Below are 15885 nucleotides of genomic sequence, written 5' to 3' on the forward strand. Positions count from 1 at the left end.
GACACTCAAAGCTGCCTAATTGCCATAACGGGGCGCTACCGGGAAAACATCCGCACTCATGGCGTGCCACTCCCGCAGACTGTCTGCCAGCCTAAGCGCCACAGAAGAAAAAGGGAAGTGGGGAAATCCCTGAGGCAGGTGCACAACAGGATCGGGGCCACACAGTGGGTAGCTGGGTGGGTATTTTAAGGGCTGTCGCAAGGGAAGTGATTGATTCCAGCTGGGAGAAGCGGAAAGCCCAGGACGGGCGGAGGGCGGAGGGCGGGCGGCTCCGCAGCACCCCGAAGCGGGAGGGAGTCACTGTGCCGGGCTGGACGCTCTGGACGCGACGCGCAAGCCAGTTTGACGCGGGTCAGCCGCGCTGGCGCTGGTTTGAGCGCGGCGGGAGGCTTGAGCAACGCTCCGCATTGGACTGCATCTCCCGCCTGACAAGGAGGAAGAGCCCTCCTGTCCTCCCTCTGCCGGCCGGCAGCGGCCCGGTCTCCTCCCCCTCATCCCCAGCGCCTGTCGACGTGGCGGGCGGGGAGGGGAAGGAGCCGGGGGTGCGTCGGCCTAGGCACAGCTCAGCTGCGAAGCGGTAAGGAACTAAGCGATTCCCCTTCTCGCCTCACTTCTGAGGCTGTCTAGGGAGGTTTCTGAGGAACTTTCCTGTCCCGGGGAAGCTGCCGGTCCCCTCACCGGCTTGCAGCAGACCAGGGCTCTTGTCCTGCCAGCAGCGCAGTGGCTAGAGCTGCGTTGCTCCGAGCAGTCTGCGAGTTGCTTTCCAGATGCGCTGCACTTTTCATTGTAGTGTAGGCGGTGCCCCCACCCCCCGGGTCTTTCCGCCGCCTCTCACTTGCAGCTGCTCCTGCCGTGGGGCTCTTTAGAATCCCGCAAGGTCAAGTGTACAATTAATGAAGGGGAAACAGCTGCTGCTTAAACACGTGCTGTGACCATTCCAATACAGGGCCCCCCCCCCCCCCCCAGGGCGCGGAGATATGGTTGGAAATGCCCCTCTGCCGTTTGTCTCTGCTTCTGGGCAAGTGAACTGGGCATGTAAAAACCGGGAACCAGCAGGGGGCACGCTCAGCCCAGGCATGAACTTCTAAACTGCTTGCTTCAGCCCCTGAAGTGGGCTTGTTCAGCGCTTCTTCGGGGAGCAGCTCCAAGGAAGCTGCAGAGATGTGGGATGCACTCAAACTCTCTTTGTTTTCATACATCTTAGTGTACCTTTTCCTCACTTTGCACAGAACTGTGAGGCCACATTTAAAACTGGTGTAGAGGGATGCCGCTCCACTAATGTCAACAGAGGTGTGTCCACTTACAACGCGTGAAGATGGCCCTAAATGTTCTTTCTTGAACTGTACAGAGCAGTAGTTCATGTACTTAATTTAGATACAAAAGGAACTGGTTCAACTGCTTTTTTATTTTAATGTAGGGTACTCTTTTGTGGGATCCTATGCGTGATCATCTGCATTACAGATTATGCTGTGTTGAAACAAGGATTTTCATTGCTGTTTTTGTTTTTGTCTCCTTTAATTTTGAAAACTGTTTTTGCTGCTTATCTAGTATAATGATGTATACCTAGGTAGCTCACTGCAGAAAGAAGTGAACCAATAAACTGCAGTTATTATGAACTTGGCTGAGTTTGCAAATATAGGATCCAATATGGAGACTTACGTATATATCTCTCCAATTTAAAAGCATGTATGAACGTTTGCTAGGTCAGCCCCATAATTAAGCTATTGGTGCTAAACTATGCTATTATATACATGCACATTCAGGTTCCACTGAATTCAGTGGAAATAGTGTGCCAGTATCCCTGCACAGAGTTTGTCCTTTAACTAGAAACCTCTCTTTATGAAATGCCACCAAAATTATCAGCCCCTAAACATAATTTTATTTCATTTTATAGTATTTGTCATATTCATAATAGCAAACGTTGCTAACACTGTGATAAATGTAACCATTTAAATGAGTTGAAAACTATTTTCCAAAGATAGCTAAATTACACTATACACAAATAATTAAAATGATGTTACCAAGTGCTTGTTATTCACTTGTCAATGGTATCAGTGGAACAATACAGATAAAGAAAGACTAAATCTGTGTCCCAAGGATGCAACATTGTAGATTGGATAAACAGTACAGTTCAAACTCCTAAATTCACTGAACAGGATCCGAATTATCCTTTCTGTCCATATCTCACCTCTGCCCCAATATTACTGTGGCTGCAGATATGAATACAAACTTTAATAAACCACACCATTTTGGAGAGACAAGGTGGGTGAGGTAATATCTTCTTTTGGACGAAGTTCTGTTGGTGAAAGAGACAAGCTTTTGAGCTGCACAGAGGTATTCCTAAGGTTGGAAATAGTTCTCAGAGTCATGGCTGAATGAAGGATCATTTATTGTAAATGATTAACGTACATTCTAAGGGTATATCTATATTGCAATTAAAAACTAACGGGTGACCTTTTGCCAACTGGAACATTGGCTCATGGGGCTGTTTTAATTGCATTGTAGACATTCAGGCTCAAAGACCTTGTTTTGGAGAATGTCCTCTAAAATGTACAGAGTACATCACAGTTAGACAACCCCTTAGCCTGAGTGCTGCAAGCGCAAATCAGCTAAGATAGGCCAGTCACAGGAGTTTAATTGCAGTATAGACCCACCCTAAAGTGAGGGCTATAAGCTCTTGGCAACAGGGTTCACATCTGCTATGTGCATTGCTGGGCATGCTGTTACTACTCAGCAAATGGATAGGTATGATCTCTGTATAATCCTCCCATTGGACTCTGCCATTGCCACTCCTTCCTCAGCTGCAGTGATTGCTGTATAGCCACTCCTTTCCTCTTGTGCATTTTTATGGTACAGTCTGTACAGCATTCATAGCACTTCTCTACACTGGGTTTATTTATTTTTTAAAATTTTCATCCCTAACTGCTGTGCAGTTCCTGCTCAGACCAGGAGTAGAAGACTTGGCCATTAAAATGCTGGTAGTCACCTGTGGAAGCAACAGTGTGAAATTTTTAAAAAGCAGTCTAATGTAGACACAGCCATAATGATTTCTGGATCAGTCAGAGAGAACAGATTCAGGGATTGATAACTTCGATGGTCTCCCATGTTACTCATTTAAGTGAAAAGGTGCATTACATAACAAGTGAGATGCTACTGAAAACAACTAAACCAGTTTTTGGTTTTTTTCTTTCTTTGTGAGCACAATGTGGAGGAGGAGCGTAATTCAGTAAAGGTAAGGGGAAATGGGGAAAAATAAAGAAAAATAAATGCTACTGAAATGAATAACAAACAAAAAATTGCAACCCTGCCCCAAACATGAATACTGCATTCTCAGTAAAAACATACAAAAACCTGGTTTCCGCTCAATCATCTGGATATCTGAGTTTCAGACAAAAATCCACTTATACCACTTGAAATTCTAGGAACAAGCAAGGAGTCCCAAAACAGCATCCAAGATAGCAAACTTATTGGACAAATCGTGGAGGAGCCATCTGAGAAGTGAATGCCTGCTGACACTGTAGTGGCTCCTGAAAGCGTGTCCTGTCCTCAGGTTCCTTCTCCAACTCAATGCACGAGCATCACCACTATTTCATTCAGATTAAGCTTCTACTCTAGCATCTTCTCCAGCATTTACTTGGCCAGGTTCTGAGAAACTATCGTTCAGTGGCACTGCAGCCCAAATCATCTCTCTGCCCCTTGGATGTACATCCACCTCTAAAAGGAAACAGATGAAAATAAATTTCTGTGGCAGTTTCGACAAGAGATCCTTCAGGACACATGAACAGTTCCCCCAAAACACTCTCTGGGACCTCCTGGAGAAAAAAAGAATGGAACCACTTGAACGATGTCCTCTGTATTTTTCAAGATGCCATCTTTCAAACTGCTTAGCACTCTCATAGCTCATTCATCTCACAGGATTGGACTCCAATCTACCTACGTGTTTTTCTGCATACATGTAATTTTATTAATTTACAATCATCACATGATTTCAACTGAAAAGGTTGCTATTTCCTGCAGTAGTGCTGGAACCTTTTTTTCGTGAAGTTGCTGACAGCCGTTGAGCCAAACTGTGAATCCTGTATACAATGGAAATCACTTCAAGTCAGCATTGCATGCACATCTATGTCCAGTACCAATGATCTTAATTGAAGGGTGAGGGAAGAAAGCTTTAATTTCAGATATATGGGGATTAAGTCTCCTCTTTATTTTATTACCAGTTCAGTTCTTCACTTACATGTAAACAGGGTCAGAATCTAGCCAGTTCTGCTTAAACCGTATCAAACAGATTCTTTGTATAATTTTAAACATTACATATGTGTCTATATAGAACTCAAGCAGTCACCACCCAAAGTGTGGGTTACCAACAAGTGAAATGAATTACATGCCTAAGTGATATGAGCCACTTCAAATATCAGAAAAAGTTTTAATCTGGGGTTCACTTATTTATTGCATATTAAAATTTTCAAACACTTTAATTATTTCTATTAGAAATGCCAGATGAAAAAACAACCATTTGAAACATGAAGGCATCAGGTTTGCCTGGGAGACAGGTAAATTAGTTCTAAAATGAGGAATGTACCTATTAAAATTATACCTATTCATATTTGAAAACTCACCGTTGTAAATCTGAAGTAACTCCATGAGAACTAAGCATCCTACAGTTGAGTAAAACAGATATGAGAGAAGAATTAAGCCCACTATATCTGAAAAGCAGCTCGTCTTCATTTGTCTTCCAAGACCTATGTTCAGGTGGTTTCTTTTCTGTAGCTTATGATATTACAAACTGCTTACTTTCAATAGTGTTCACATCCTACATAAAAAAAATCCCAATTTCCTTTTCTACAGTTATTACAGCTGAAGTTCTCTGGACTGAGTTATACATACAGTCAGGCTGGGTGTTCAATGATCCTTTCTGTCCTTAAAAACCTGTTAATTTTTTTCTGCTGCTCTCTGGCAGCAGGTTCCAAGGCAAGGGGCGGAGTGGAGAGCAGCTCCATGTCCTCTGATGGCGCAAGGCCTCACGTAGAAGGGCAAGGCAGGGCAGGGCAGTTAGCCCTCAGCACTGCCCAGACCGTGGCACTGGCCCCCTGGCCCCAGCTCTCTGAGTCGCACAGAGTGCCCAGTGCAGCGCTCCGACCGGGATTCAAAGGAGGCCAGGGCTTGGGCTGCTGCATTTGTGGCAGCCAGGGGCACCAGGCCCCTTAGAATCACTGGGTCCCAGGGCAACTACACCCTTTGGCTCCCCCTCTCCTACACCCATCAATGGGTTTGATAAGATGTCAGACTAGATGATCGTAGTAGTCCATCGGGCCTCAAAGTCTAATAGTCTGTAATGTGAAGAAAAGGAAAAGGTTGAGACAAATCTCTGCAGGTTTTTAAATCTGCTAGATTTCTTTAGATAAAGCCATCGGCGTTCATTACACGGAGAGTATTTTTGTCCTTGATCACCCTCTGTATCTGTCATGGATATCAGTGGGCGTTTCTCCAAGATCAAGGACTATAACTAGCCTGCACGTAAGAATCTCAATGATTTCTGTAAATGAAACACTGCTGATTTACAGCACAGACTTCCGTAGTCTTCTGTGTCTTATTAGCAGGCTGTGTATCTGCAATTGGACAGCCAGGCAGGCTATATATTTCAGTGCCCTTGTGTCACTCAAGAGTTTGTCAGATTTGAAATTGCTTTGATTAGCTAATATGAATGTACTAATTCTTTGTTGTTGTTTTTTAAGCTGAAATAAAAATGTCTGATGATGTGAGTGATGCAGTACCCACTGAAGGACAACATGAAATAATGGTAATGCCTACTACTGATGTGTTGGCTAACGATGTAGCAGAACACAGTGAAACAGTGGAGATCTTGGATGGGGCGTCCCAAGATGAACAGCTACAAGTGTCTCATGAGACTAGTGATGGACTGGAAGGGGACCTGGCCATAAACAAAAATACTTTGGCTGCAGAAATAATTGCAAATCAGCCTTCCAACAGAGAGGTGACTGAAAACATACCTACTGATTGCGGTGAGTCTGTGAGCCTTGATCCTGAACCTGGATCAGAAGTGGTACCAAATGAACAAAGCAGTCTAGTAAGTAATCGTGTCTTTTTTTCTTCCAAATCAGCTTTAGTTGATGTAATTAGCTTTGTGTTGGAGAGACTCATAAGCATGTTTCCCCACTTTATGCAAAGGACAGGAGTCTGTAAAAATAATGTATTTGCTGCACTAGTATCTACTATGAAATAATCACAGGCAGTTTTCTACAAAAGCCTAGGAAATCATGCCAGAAATCTATGTAAAAAATAATAATGTTTAGATTGAAGTGAGGCGCTCAGAAGTTAGGAAGAGTCAGATTTCCCCATGTAACATTAATTTGGCCCCTTGGTGTGTATGCACTATGATAGTCTTTAATTTTCCCCACACACTGGTTCATTCAGGGCACAGGATGGACCAAAAAGTGAGCAGACGTGGGTCACATATGCAACCATATATTTTGTGTCACTAATTTCTGAGTGCCTGACTTCGCAACTTATACAGTGCCATTTCATCCGAAGGATGTGATTGTTTCTGATTTACACTGTGATAGCACTTGGAGGCCTCAGCTTGGACCCACATTGTAGAACTTTGCACACACACACATAATGACAGTCCCCACCCCAAAGAGGTGATAGTCTAATGCTGTTTAGCAAATCAATGTGCTTATGTCCCATTGAGTTCAGTGAGACTTAGGTACGTTTAAATGCTTTGCTGAATAAGGATCTTTAAAGATAAGACAGGATAGATGGACAAACACGTGAGCTCAAAAACAAGAGGCTGTTTTAACCCAAACTAGCTGTATTTGGTATTAGTAGGTAATTGGTAGTCATAACCACAATTTACCATCCGTCTAACCATTCCGTGCAGCTCATTTATAAAATCTTGAGATGTTTCAATTACTATTGTTTCTTTTATATTATCATTACCTATGACTTTGAAAATTATAAATAATTAGCCAGAATAAAAGAGTGAGATGCGTCTGAAATGCAAATGACACTGGCTGTTGAGGGTTCAGGCATCTTTGTTTTGTGCTTCAGCTGAGTGCGTGGCACTGCTTGCACTAGTAGCAATATTGCTGTTGTTTGTGGAAACAGTGTTTGCTACACCTGTAAAAGCATAAGTTTGTTTGTTTTTTTCATGTCAACAGAATAAAATCCAGGTCCAATTAGGAAACAGTCAGCAGCTTCTTCATGTTATATTGTAAGCTAAGAAGATGTTTAATCAATTACAGACAAGGAATTGTAGGGCCAAGGACCTGAGGAAAGAAATTATTTATTCTGCCCCTTAGAATATGGGTGAAGAGGGCCATGCACATAAGACATGCCTTTTCTAAATAACCTGTTTTCCTGGCCAGAGAGCCAATATATATTGAAACTATTACAAAGAAGTGATATAGAAGTTTTAACAGAACTCTTGATTTCTTAGTCTTTTTAAAATATGAAATACTGAAAATAGGCTCCATACAGAATAGTTTCCAAAGGGTAGCTGTGTTAGTCTGTAGCTTCACAAATAACAAGCAGTTCCATAGCGTGTTAAAAACTAACAGTTTTCTCAAGTCATGGACTTTCCTGGGTAAGACCCGCTTGTTCAGAGAAGTACATTTTATCCAGGGAACCTCGTGACCTAATAAATTTGTTAGTCTTCAAGGTGCCACAGGACTGCTTGTTATCTGTGGCAGTACTATAATGTTAGCTGTTACAACTTGTTTCTTGAGAAAGAGAATGTAAACTTGTACACTGAAACTATTCTCTTCTCTACACCTGACCCAAAAGCTTAAGCTTTCACCAGAAACTTCAGCGTAAAGTGCCATTGAATGGGTAATATAAAAGATAGTGCAGCACTGCAACATCACCATTGCATATTAGCCAGTATCACCTTTTGAGGTTACCTGACCACAGATTCTCTGATGGCATTACAAGTTGAACCTCTGTAATCTGGATTTTCCTAGTTCAGCAACAACCCTAGTCCAGGTGGTTGGTGGCCGTTTGGGTGCTCGGGGCTGGAGTGCTCACAGGGGGAAAAACTGTTGAGCTGGCGCTAGAAGTGTGGCTGGACCGGGGAAGATCTGAGCCCAGGTGGGCAGAGCCCCGGCATCCAAGCAGACTAGGTGAGCAGAGCCCTAGAGGGCTGAGGCAGCTGAGCTGCAGAGCTCTGACAGGCCGTGGTCAGCAGTGGAGCCCTGGTGCTCCAGTGGAGTGGAGCCACAACAAGAAGAGGGAACAGAGCTGTAGCTGAGCCCCAACATCCTGGGAGAGGCTGGGGGGAGCAGCTAGAAGCTGAAGGACCATAATTACATCATATTTTCTGTCTGGTGTCACCATTTATTACATGCTGCATTCTGTTTTCTAGTGATGGATGTTCTTCTTTTTGTCTTTGGATAACCTAAAATTCTGACAGTGGACTGAATATTTTCTACTGTAGGACTTGGACTCCTCTCCAAAAGGAAGTGGATGGGGAACTTGGGGATCATGGGGCAAATCTCTGCTGTCAACAGCCTCTGCCACAGTCGGTAAGTGTTCAACCAGTACAATATGTGTCATCACTGGAAAGTGTTTTTAAATCAGAGTTTTAAGGCAGATTGACATGGCTAAATGCTCTTAAAGACAACAATTCATGTAACAGTGGTTGTTTACATTTGTAAGATGTATAAGTAATCTTATCCTGCTTTGAACAACAAAATTACTGACCTTGTGTAATGTAGAAGACGATGGATTTTCTTCTTGCAAATTATTTTGGCTTTCATGGAAGATGAGTGAAGTCAAGAAACTACCTCAGAGTTTGAGAGCCTGAGGAGATCCTGAATAAGTTTATTAAAATTTTAACGGTTCTAACTTCTAACCTAAGTCACTAGTGGCCAAAATATTTTGTGTTATCAATTTATGTGATATGAGCTTGTGACGTCTTCTGTCTTGGAATCTATGATTCTCTTAATACAACTGAGGAATGTGCAAGGAGGTCTGTGAATACTGAAATACAAAGTATTCTTCCAAGCAAGTAAGGTGCTTTATACAATAGTCTACTTATTTCAGCTAACCAACTTATTTACTATTATTCTATCAATATTTTCACAGTGTCCAGACAGTTTCTGTATTTTATAACAATAATGGCTAGCATGCATCTGCATCACTATATTTCTACTAAATAATTACTCGACTGTGTGATTGGGTTATTTGCAGAGGTTCTTAAACTATAGTCTGTGGCTCACCAGTGGCTTGTGAGCTCCCTTCAGGTGCTCTGCGGATAGTTCCCTCTAAGGTGCATAGCTGGGCACAAGAGAATAAAGTGCCACCCACCTGATCAGTGGAGCAGCGTAGTCATAGCTCCCTAATTAGGTGCTTGGACCCTGGAGAAGGTGCACAGTAAGGTGAGGTGGTGACCTTGGGAGGGGGACAGTGGGGTGAGGTATGGGAAGAAGAAAATAGGTGAAGGGGGTGCAGTGAGGTGAGAAGAACTGGAGGGAATTTGAGACATGCAGGGCTGCGGCAATGAGAGAAAGAGAAGACTATCCCCAGTTCCAGGGCTTTGGCTGCTGGGGAGAGATGGCCCATCTTCCCAAGTTCAGTTTAAGGGCTGCTTTGGATGAGGGAGGAGAAATAGTCCTCCTTCCCAGCCTCTGCTCACTGGCTGCCAGGACTATGGGGGCATGGCAGGGAGAGAGACACTCCCATTCCAGCCCATCTCAGAGGCTGCCAGGACTGTGAGGGAGGCAGATCAGTGACTGCTGCAGCAGGGGAGACCGCCTGCCTCTCAGGGCTGTCCTTATGCTTCCTGGTGCTTTACAGAGCCCCAACACCTGCACTCCTGCCCCATGTGAGAGGAGGGCAGCCTCTCCACAGGAGACCTGTGCTCAAGAGTGGTTTGGGCAGGCTGTGGAGTCTGAGGGATGGGAGCTGGGAGTCTGACAGGAGTGCAGGTGGTGAGAGGAGCGAGCTGCAAGCATACAGGGTTTGGACTAGATCAGCGGAGACTTGCCTTCTCTGCCATCTCTTCCCCAGCCCAGTTTCATGAAGTGCTGCGCTGCATATGCAGCACTTCATTAAGCAAATTCCCGCCAGCGGCAACTTCAAAGTTTCAGACTTTGAAATGTTGGCTTGTGTCTAGCCATAGCTCACCTGCTGGTACTTTGAAGTGCCTGGGGAGACTAAAGGGACTTTGAAGTATCCCAGGCACTTCAAAGTACCGGCAGGTGAGCTGTGCTAGATGCGAGCCAGCACTTCAAAATTTGAAACTGCAGAGTTTGTGTGGGGGGAAATTTGCTTAATGAAGTGCTTCATATGCAGTGCAGCTCTTCATGAGAGCTCCCAACGCCCTACTTACCATCCTCCCTTCGAAGTAGGGAGACAGTGTAGACAAGCCCACAGTATACAATTCTGATGTTGGTAAATGAAATACTCTGCATACATTTTTGGCTGTTTCTTAATAGCTAATCTTGTTTTTCTGTAGTGTTATGCATTGCTAGGTATCTCTCTCTGTTATCCAGAATACTAGAATATCCAGCAACCTCCAGGTCCTGGGCTGCTGGATATGAAAGTGTTTACTGTATCTCACTCATCTAGTCTCTCTCATATTGTGGGACCAACACAGCTACAGCCTCCCAGTCAGGGGGCTGCCAGATATGAAAGAGTTTGCTGTAGTTTAGATTCTGTGTTTCTGTCTGCCATGCTGCGTTTGTTCAAGAACTCTTAAACCATAAGATCTATAATCACAACATTTGGTGTGCAGTTTCATCTTACCCTAACTTAAACCAAGGTCAGGGTCTGATTCTGCATGGAAGGTGGGAAATGTGTGAAATCCCAAGATTTCCCAGAACCTGGAAAGGGAGGGGCACTGAGAGGAGGGATGGCATACTTGAGATTCACCACTGGGGGCAGTGAGCTCAGGGAATAGTGATACTATAGAGTGACCACTGGGGGCAGACGCAGCAGGAAACAGTGATGATGGGGAGACAGGGCTCTCGATCCTGCCTGACTTCAGACAGTTACCCTCCTGCGCCCCACAAAGGGAGCTGTGCTGCTCCCCTGCAACCTCTCCTCTAACGGTTAGCCCCCTCTCTCTTCCCATCTCCCAACATGCTGGGTACATCTACTAGTTCGTTATAAATTGTTCTTAGTAAAAGTAGATGAAACGGTTGCATAGTAATGTGATTGACCAGTTAACATTTTAAAGTGCTAACAGCTCTCTCCAAGGCTGACTGAAATGGATGTTCATCCCTGTTGATTTCATTACCCTTCAAGTCCTGATTAGCACTTCCAGACAGATTAACATTTTTACAGTGTGGCAGTAATTTGCTTAGCATTGCTGTTTGTGGTTTTGAGCAACAATTTCTATGTATATTCAGTCTTCTTTCTCCACTTAATTGTTTTAGGACATGCAAATAGCAGTGGGATTTTTGTTTAAAAACTGTCCAAAATAACCTTGACGATTAACTAGTCTTTTTGGGCTCCCTGTCTTCTCAGCACACTCACTGGCATTGTCATTGAAAGCATACAAAGACATAGGGCTAAACAAAAAGCTTTCATGATGTCTTTTGATGTGTAACACTGACAGTCTGAACCATAGTCAGTATTTGACACTAGATGTCACACTAATTAAACGTTGAGGGTATGGGATAAAGAAAGAAGTGTGTTTCCATGTAACGAGCTAAGAAGACTTTTGTTTAAAAGCTTGCTGTGTCTGAGACTCTCTTTGCTGGCACCAGCATAAGTGGAGAGTAGCTCTGGGAAGTCACTGAAGTGAAACTGGTGTAAATGGGAAGAGAATCAGTCCCAATATGATTTACATGATTACACTGTTTCACAAGTATATCCATTTCTTTTGCCTTTTTCCACTTCCAAACCAATCCTGTTTTTAATGCATCCACAATAACGTATCCAAGTGTTTTATTTCTTTCTGTTAGCGCATTACATAAATTACATATTTGCTTCACTTATGATGGTGGGCTAGTTATATTTCCTACGAAAGCCTAGTTCTGAATATGTGGCATAGGTGCACAACACACTGCTGAAGTTAATTTTTAAAAAAGTCAGATACTTATGTTTAAACTTACATTTCCATCAATAAGCCAGGATATTGTGAAAAATACTTGGATTTCTAGTCCGATACTGTTTAACTTGACTTATCAATTAATTGATATTAGAGGGCTGCAGAATGTGTCTCATTACACACTGCTCATATTCAGTATTCTTCTGTCTTGATTAGTTTGTGCATATGTGTATTCATCTTCCAGTTCTTTATCCTGCAGAACAGTACACAGAAATATGAGTCACCTTTTCCTTGTGCTGCCTGATGTCTTTCTGTATTTGATGGTTTGTAGTTATGTCTAGTAATCAGTGTTACGCAGCTTAAATTTCATTATGTGTGGAACAGAATTCTAAATGCCTGAGATCGAATGAAACAGAAACATTGAGGCACTGTTCCTTTCCCTAAATACATTATTCCCTTGTTGAAGAATAAGGAATAAAATCAACTGCAAAGGCTGGATTTTGTGTTCATACCACGTGTGGTCATGAAAAAGAAAATTTAATCTCTTCATAAAATATCTTTTTTCATTACACAACTTAGAGTTGATTAGGCATGACATGTTTTAAGGCTGAAATAACATGGGTGTTAAATGCTGCTTTGGAAATAACACAGATGATTTAGTGGCTGTAGAAATAATGCATTTTTTTATAGTTGTTACATTGTAAAGCTGTGTAATAAAGTTCATTATATTACAACCTGGTAGTTCTGAACAGATTTTAGGGGGTTGCAGTGATCATTCCTTTTTTTGTGGCTACATGGAGCAAGAAGTATTTTTCTCTTGTAACATGGAGCCTGGGCATGGAAAAAGTTAAAAATCCCTGATAATGTTTACAGGCCCTCATGTCAATTAAGAACATAAGAACGCCATACTGGGTCAGACCATTGGACATCTAGCTCAGTATCATGTCTTCTGGCTGTGACCAATGCCCAGTGCTTCAGAGGGAACGAACAGAACAAAAGATCACCAAGGGATCTATCCCCTGTCACCCATTCCCAACTTCTGGCATGCAGAGGCCCAGGAAGCTTCACAACATGGATTTGCATCCCTGCCCATCTCTGCTAAAATGTCATGGATGGACCTGTCCTCTATGAGCTTATCTAGTTCTTTTTCGAACCCTGTTATAATCTTGACTTTCACAATATCATCTGATAAGTCTTTCACATGTTGACTGTGTGTTGTGTGAAGACATATTTTTTGTTTTAAACCTGCTGCCTATTAATTTCATTGGGTGACCTCTAGTTCTTGAGTTATGAGAAGGAGTAAGTATCACTTCTTTATTTGCTTTTTCCACACTAGTCACGATTTCATAGACCATCATCATATCCCTCCTCAGCCATTTCTTTTCCAAGCTGCAAAGTTCCAATCTTAGTAATTTCTGTTCATGCGAGCTGTTCCACACCCAGTAATTTGTGTTGCCCTTTTCTGTACCTTTTCCAGTTTCAGTGTAGCTTTTTTTGCGATGGAATGACCAGGTGTGTATGCAATATTCAAGATGTGGGCATACCATAAAGGCAATATGATATTTTCTCTTTTGTTATCTATTGCCTTTGTTAGTGATACCCAGCATTCTGTTAGCTTTTTTGACTGTTGCTGCATATTGAGTAGATATTTTCAGAGAACTGTCGACAATGATTCTATGATCTTTCTTCAGTGGTAGCAGCAAATTTAGACCCCATTATTTTATTTGTATGGTGGGGATTATGTTTTCCAATATGCATTATTGTGCATTTATCAACACTGAATTTCACCTCCCATTTGTTGCTATGCTATAAAAACATATACATCTTTTGGAATAAGAAGATAAATGGGGCCTGCTCCGGGTATCACTGATTTAAAGGGACTTACTCCCAACTAACATAATTATTTAACTTTAATCAGAATCTAGCCCATATGTTGGTCCTTGGTCAGTTTTAAAAACACAGAGGGAAAGTTTATTCTGTATCCTAAAATGCATAGGGAACCAGTAGCATTTTCAAGGGTAAGCATGATGTCATGCCGTGTATTTCAATGTATGAAGCAGGAGGTAGTACTGTTCTGCAGGTGCTGTCTTTCTCTATTGTTGAGGTTGCTATGAGCACATCACACTATTCTCAACTCCCTCTGTTGGCTCCCAGCCAGTTTCAGATGCCAATTTGGGGCATTGAGCCTAATCTTTGACATATTGTATGGCTTATGCTCCAGCTATTGGAACAATCAAAATTCAATATATGACTCTCGGCAACATTTGCACTCCTCTGCAGTGCATAATTTATAATGGAAGAGGTGCTTGAGCTCAAGCACACTCTGTTTTCATAATCGATGTGGAAAATCAGGGGGTGCTTGGGTTATAAACCAGCCTAGAGGTGCCTGCACTCAGTCTTGGCACCCCTTAAGTACTGCTCCTGTGGAGCCATGAAGCTCACAAAGCCCAAGATGAAGTGTGAGAACTTGTGACAAAGTGTTCTTGATTTAGTAGGTCTGACTTTGGTGCAAATTTCTAGAGGTGATCAATCAAATCTAAAACTGATTCTCTTTGGGCTGTGTTGCAAAACCTTCCTCATTGACATAGCCTTTCCAGCACTGCAAGAATGACTGTGTCAGTATTCTACACAAACTCCTTTCCCTACTACTCAAAACTCCCTAACCTCAAAACAATTACTCCTAGTATCCAAAACAGAAAACGAAAAAAATCACCCAAACAAAAAACAAAACAAAAAACTTCCCCAAGCAAAGTTTTTCTCCAAAATTACAGGAGTACTGAAAGACACACCTCTGTCTCTGAGACAGATGAAGGAAGTGCAGACGAAGTCACAGATTTAATTGGGAAACCAATGGAGAGAGGATGGACAGAAAAGAATCACTAATTTTGCCAGAAGATACCATATTTGTAGTAGCCGTTCAAATGTGACATCACTTTGTAAAACAAAATCAGTAAGTCTTCATTTCTAAAACACAGAACCATTAAGAGCCCTCCCATGTATGTGTCCTCAAGGTGACAATTTTCATGTTCTAAAACAATTTGTATTTCCACATTTGTGTTTTTCCTTTATTCCTGTACATCTCTAACAACGACATGCTCCTTTGGTGCTACTCTGAGCTAATTGGATTTTTGTGTTAGAGTCAGAGGTGCTTAGTTCAGAGCTTACTTCAGCAAAACCGCATACAGTTTCCCAGAATAATTGGCTCACAGTCCTGCAGTACAAGAAAGCTAGTGGTACAGTTCTGCAAATGTTGCATTCTTATAATGTAGATGACCAATGCAGCAACAAATAATGTATGCTCATTTTCCTGAAGGTGCATGTATAACTGAAAAACTTAAGCATATTTTCAAGTCAGCATTTCAGAATGTAAGAAAAACAAAATGTCATATTTATATAAGTGAAAAGAAAACCAGAAAACAAACCTAAAAAACCACACACTGCCTGTCCATGTGCAGGCTTTTTTAAAAAGACTTTTTAAAATTACGTATTGATTTGTCTGCAATATTTTATCTATCTTAAATTAATAAATTGCTATTACTCGTTAGAAAAAATAATTGGAATCTCTTTTGTAAAATATAAATAATAGAAATGCTAATGAATGCAATATAGAGTATCTAGCTGTGTTAGTTTACAACCACAAATTAACAGTTACTTAAATGAGTCCCAGAAAGTTGATTGATAAAAATAATGAATCCTGAATTTACGGATGCTAATAATATTTTCATTGAGCCAATTAAAATGCACAGCGGGCTAGGAAAAGATAAAGTAGAATGTAGAACTCCGTTGTGCAATAACTGTAGTGACACATTTTCATTGCTGGTAGCCTAACTAACCATGCACAATTTGACACAGAGATACATTTTCTGAGACAG

The 15885-nt window shown here is 42.1% G+C and overlaps 1 protein-coding gene across 2 annotated transcripts in view; it reads left to right on the forward strand.

The window, feature by feature from the left end:
* Positions 1-372: 372 nt before the first annotated feature.
* Positions 373-15885, forward strand: part of KLHL5 (kelch like family member 5) — a 218534-nt gene continuing 203021 nt past the window's right edge. For both annotated transcript variants that reach the window (XM_074992605.1, XM_074992606.1), the window contains exons 1-3: positions 373-577; positions 5733-6085; positions 8453-8540. In XM_074992605.1, the coding sequence (XP_074848706.1) occupies positions 5744-6085; positions 8453-8540 (430 nt within the window). In that variant the 5' untranslated portion in view covers positions 373-577; positions 5733-5743. The remainder of the gene's footprint in view (positions 578-5732; positions 6086-8452; positions 8541-15885) is intronic.

Source organism: Carettochelys insculpta, chromosome 4 (genome assembly GCF_033958435.1).
Source record: "Carettochelys insculpta isolate YL-2023 chromosome 4, ASM3395843v1, whole genome shotgun sequence".
In the NCBI taxonomy this organism is placed as follows: Eukaryota; Metazoa; Chordata; order Testudines; family Carettochelyidae; genus Carettochelys; species Carettochelys insculpta.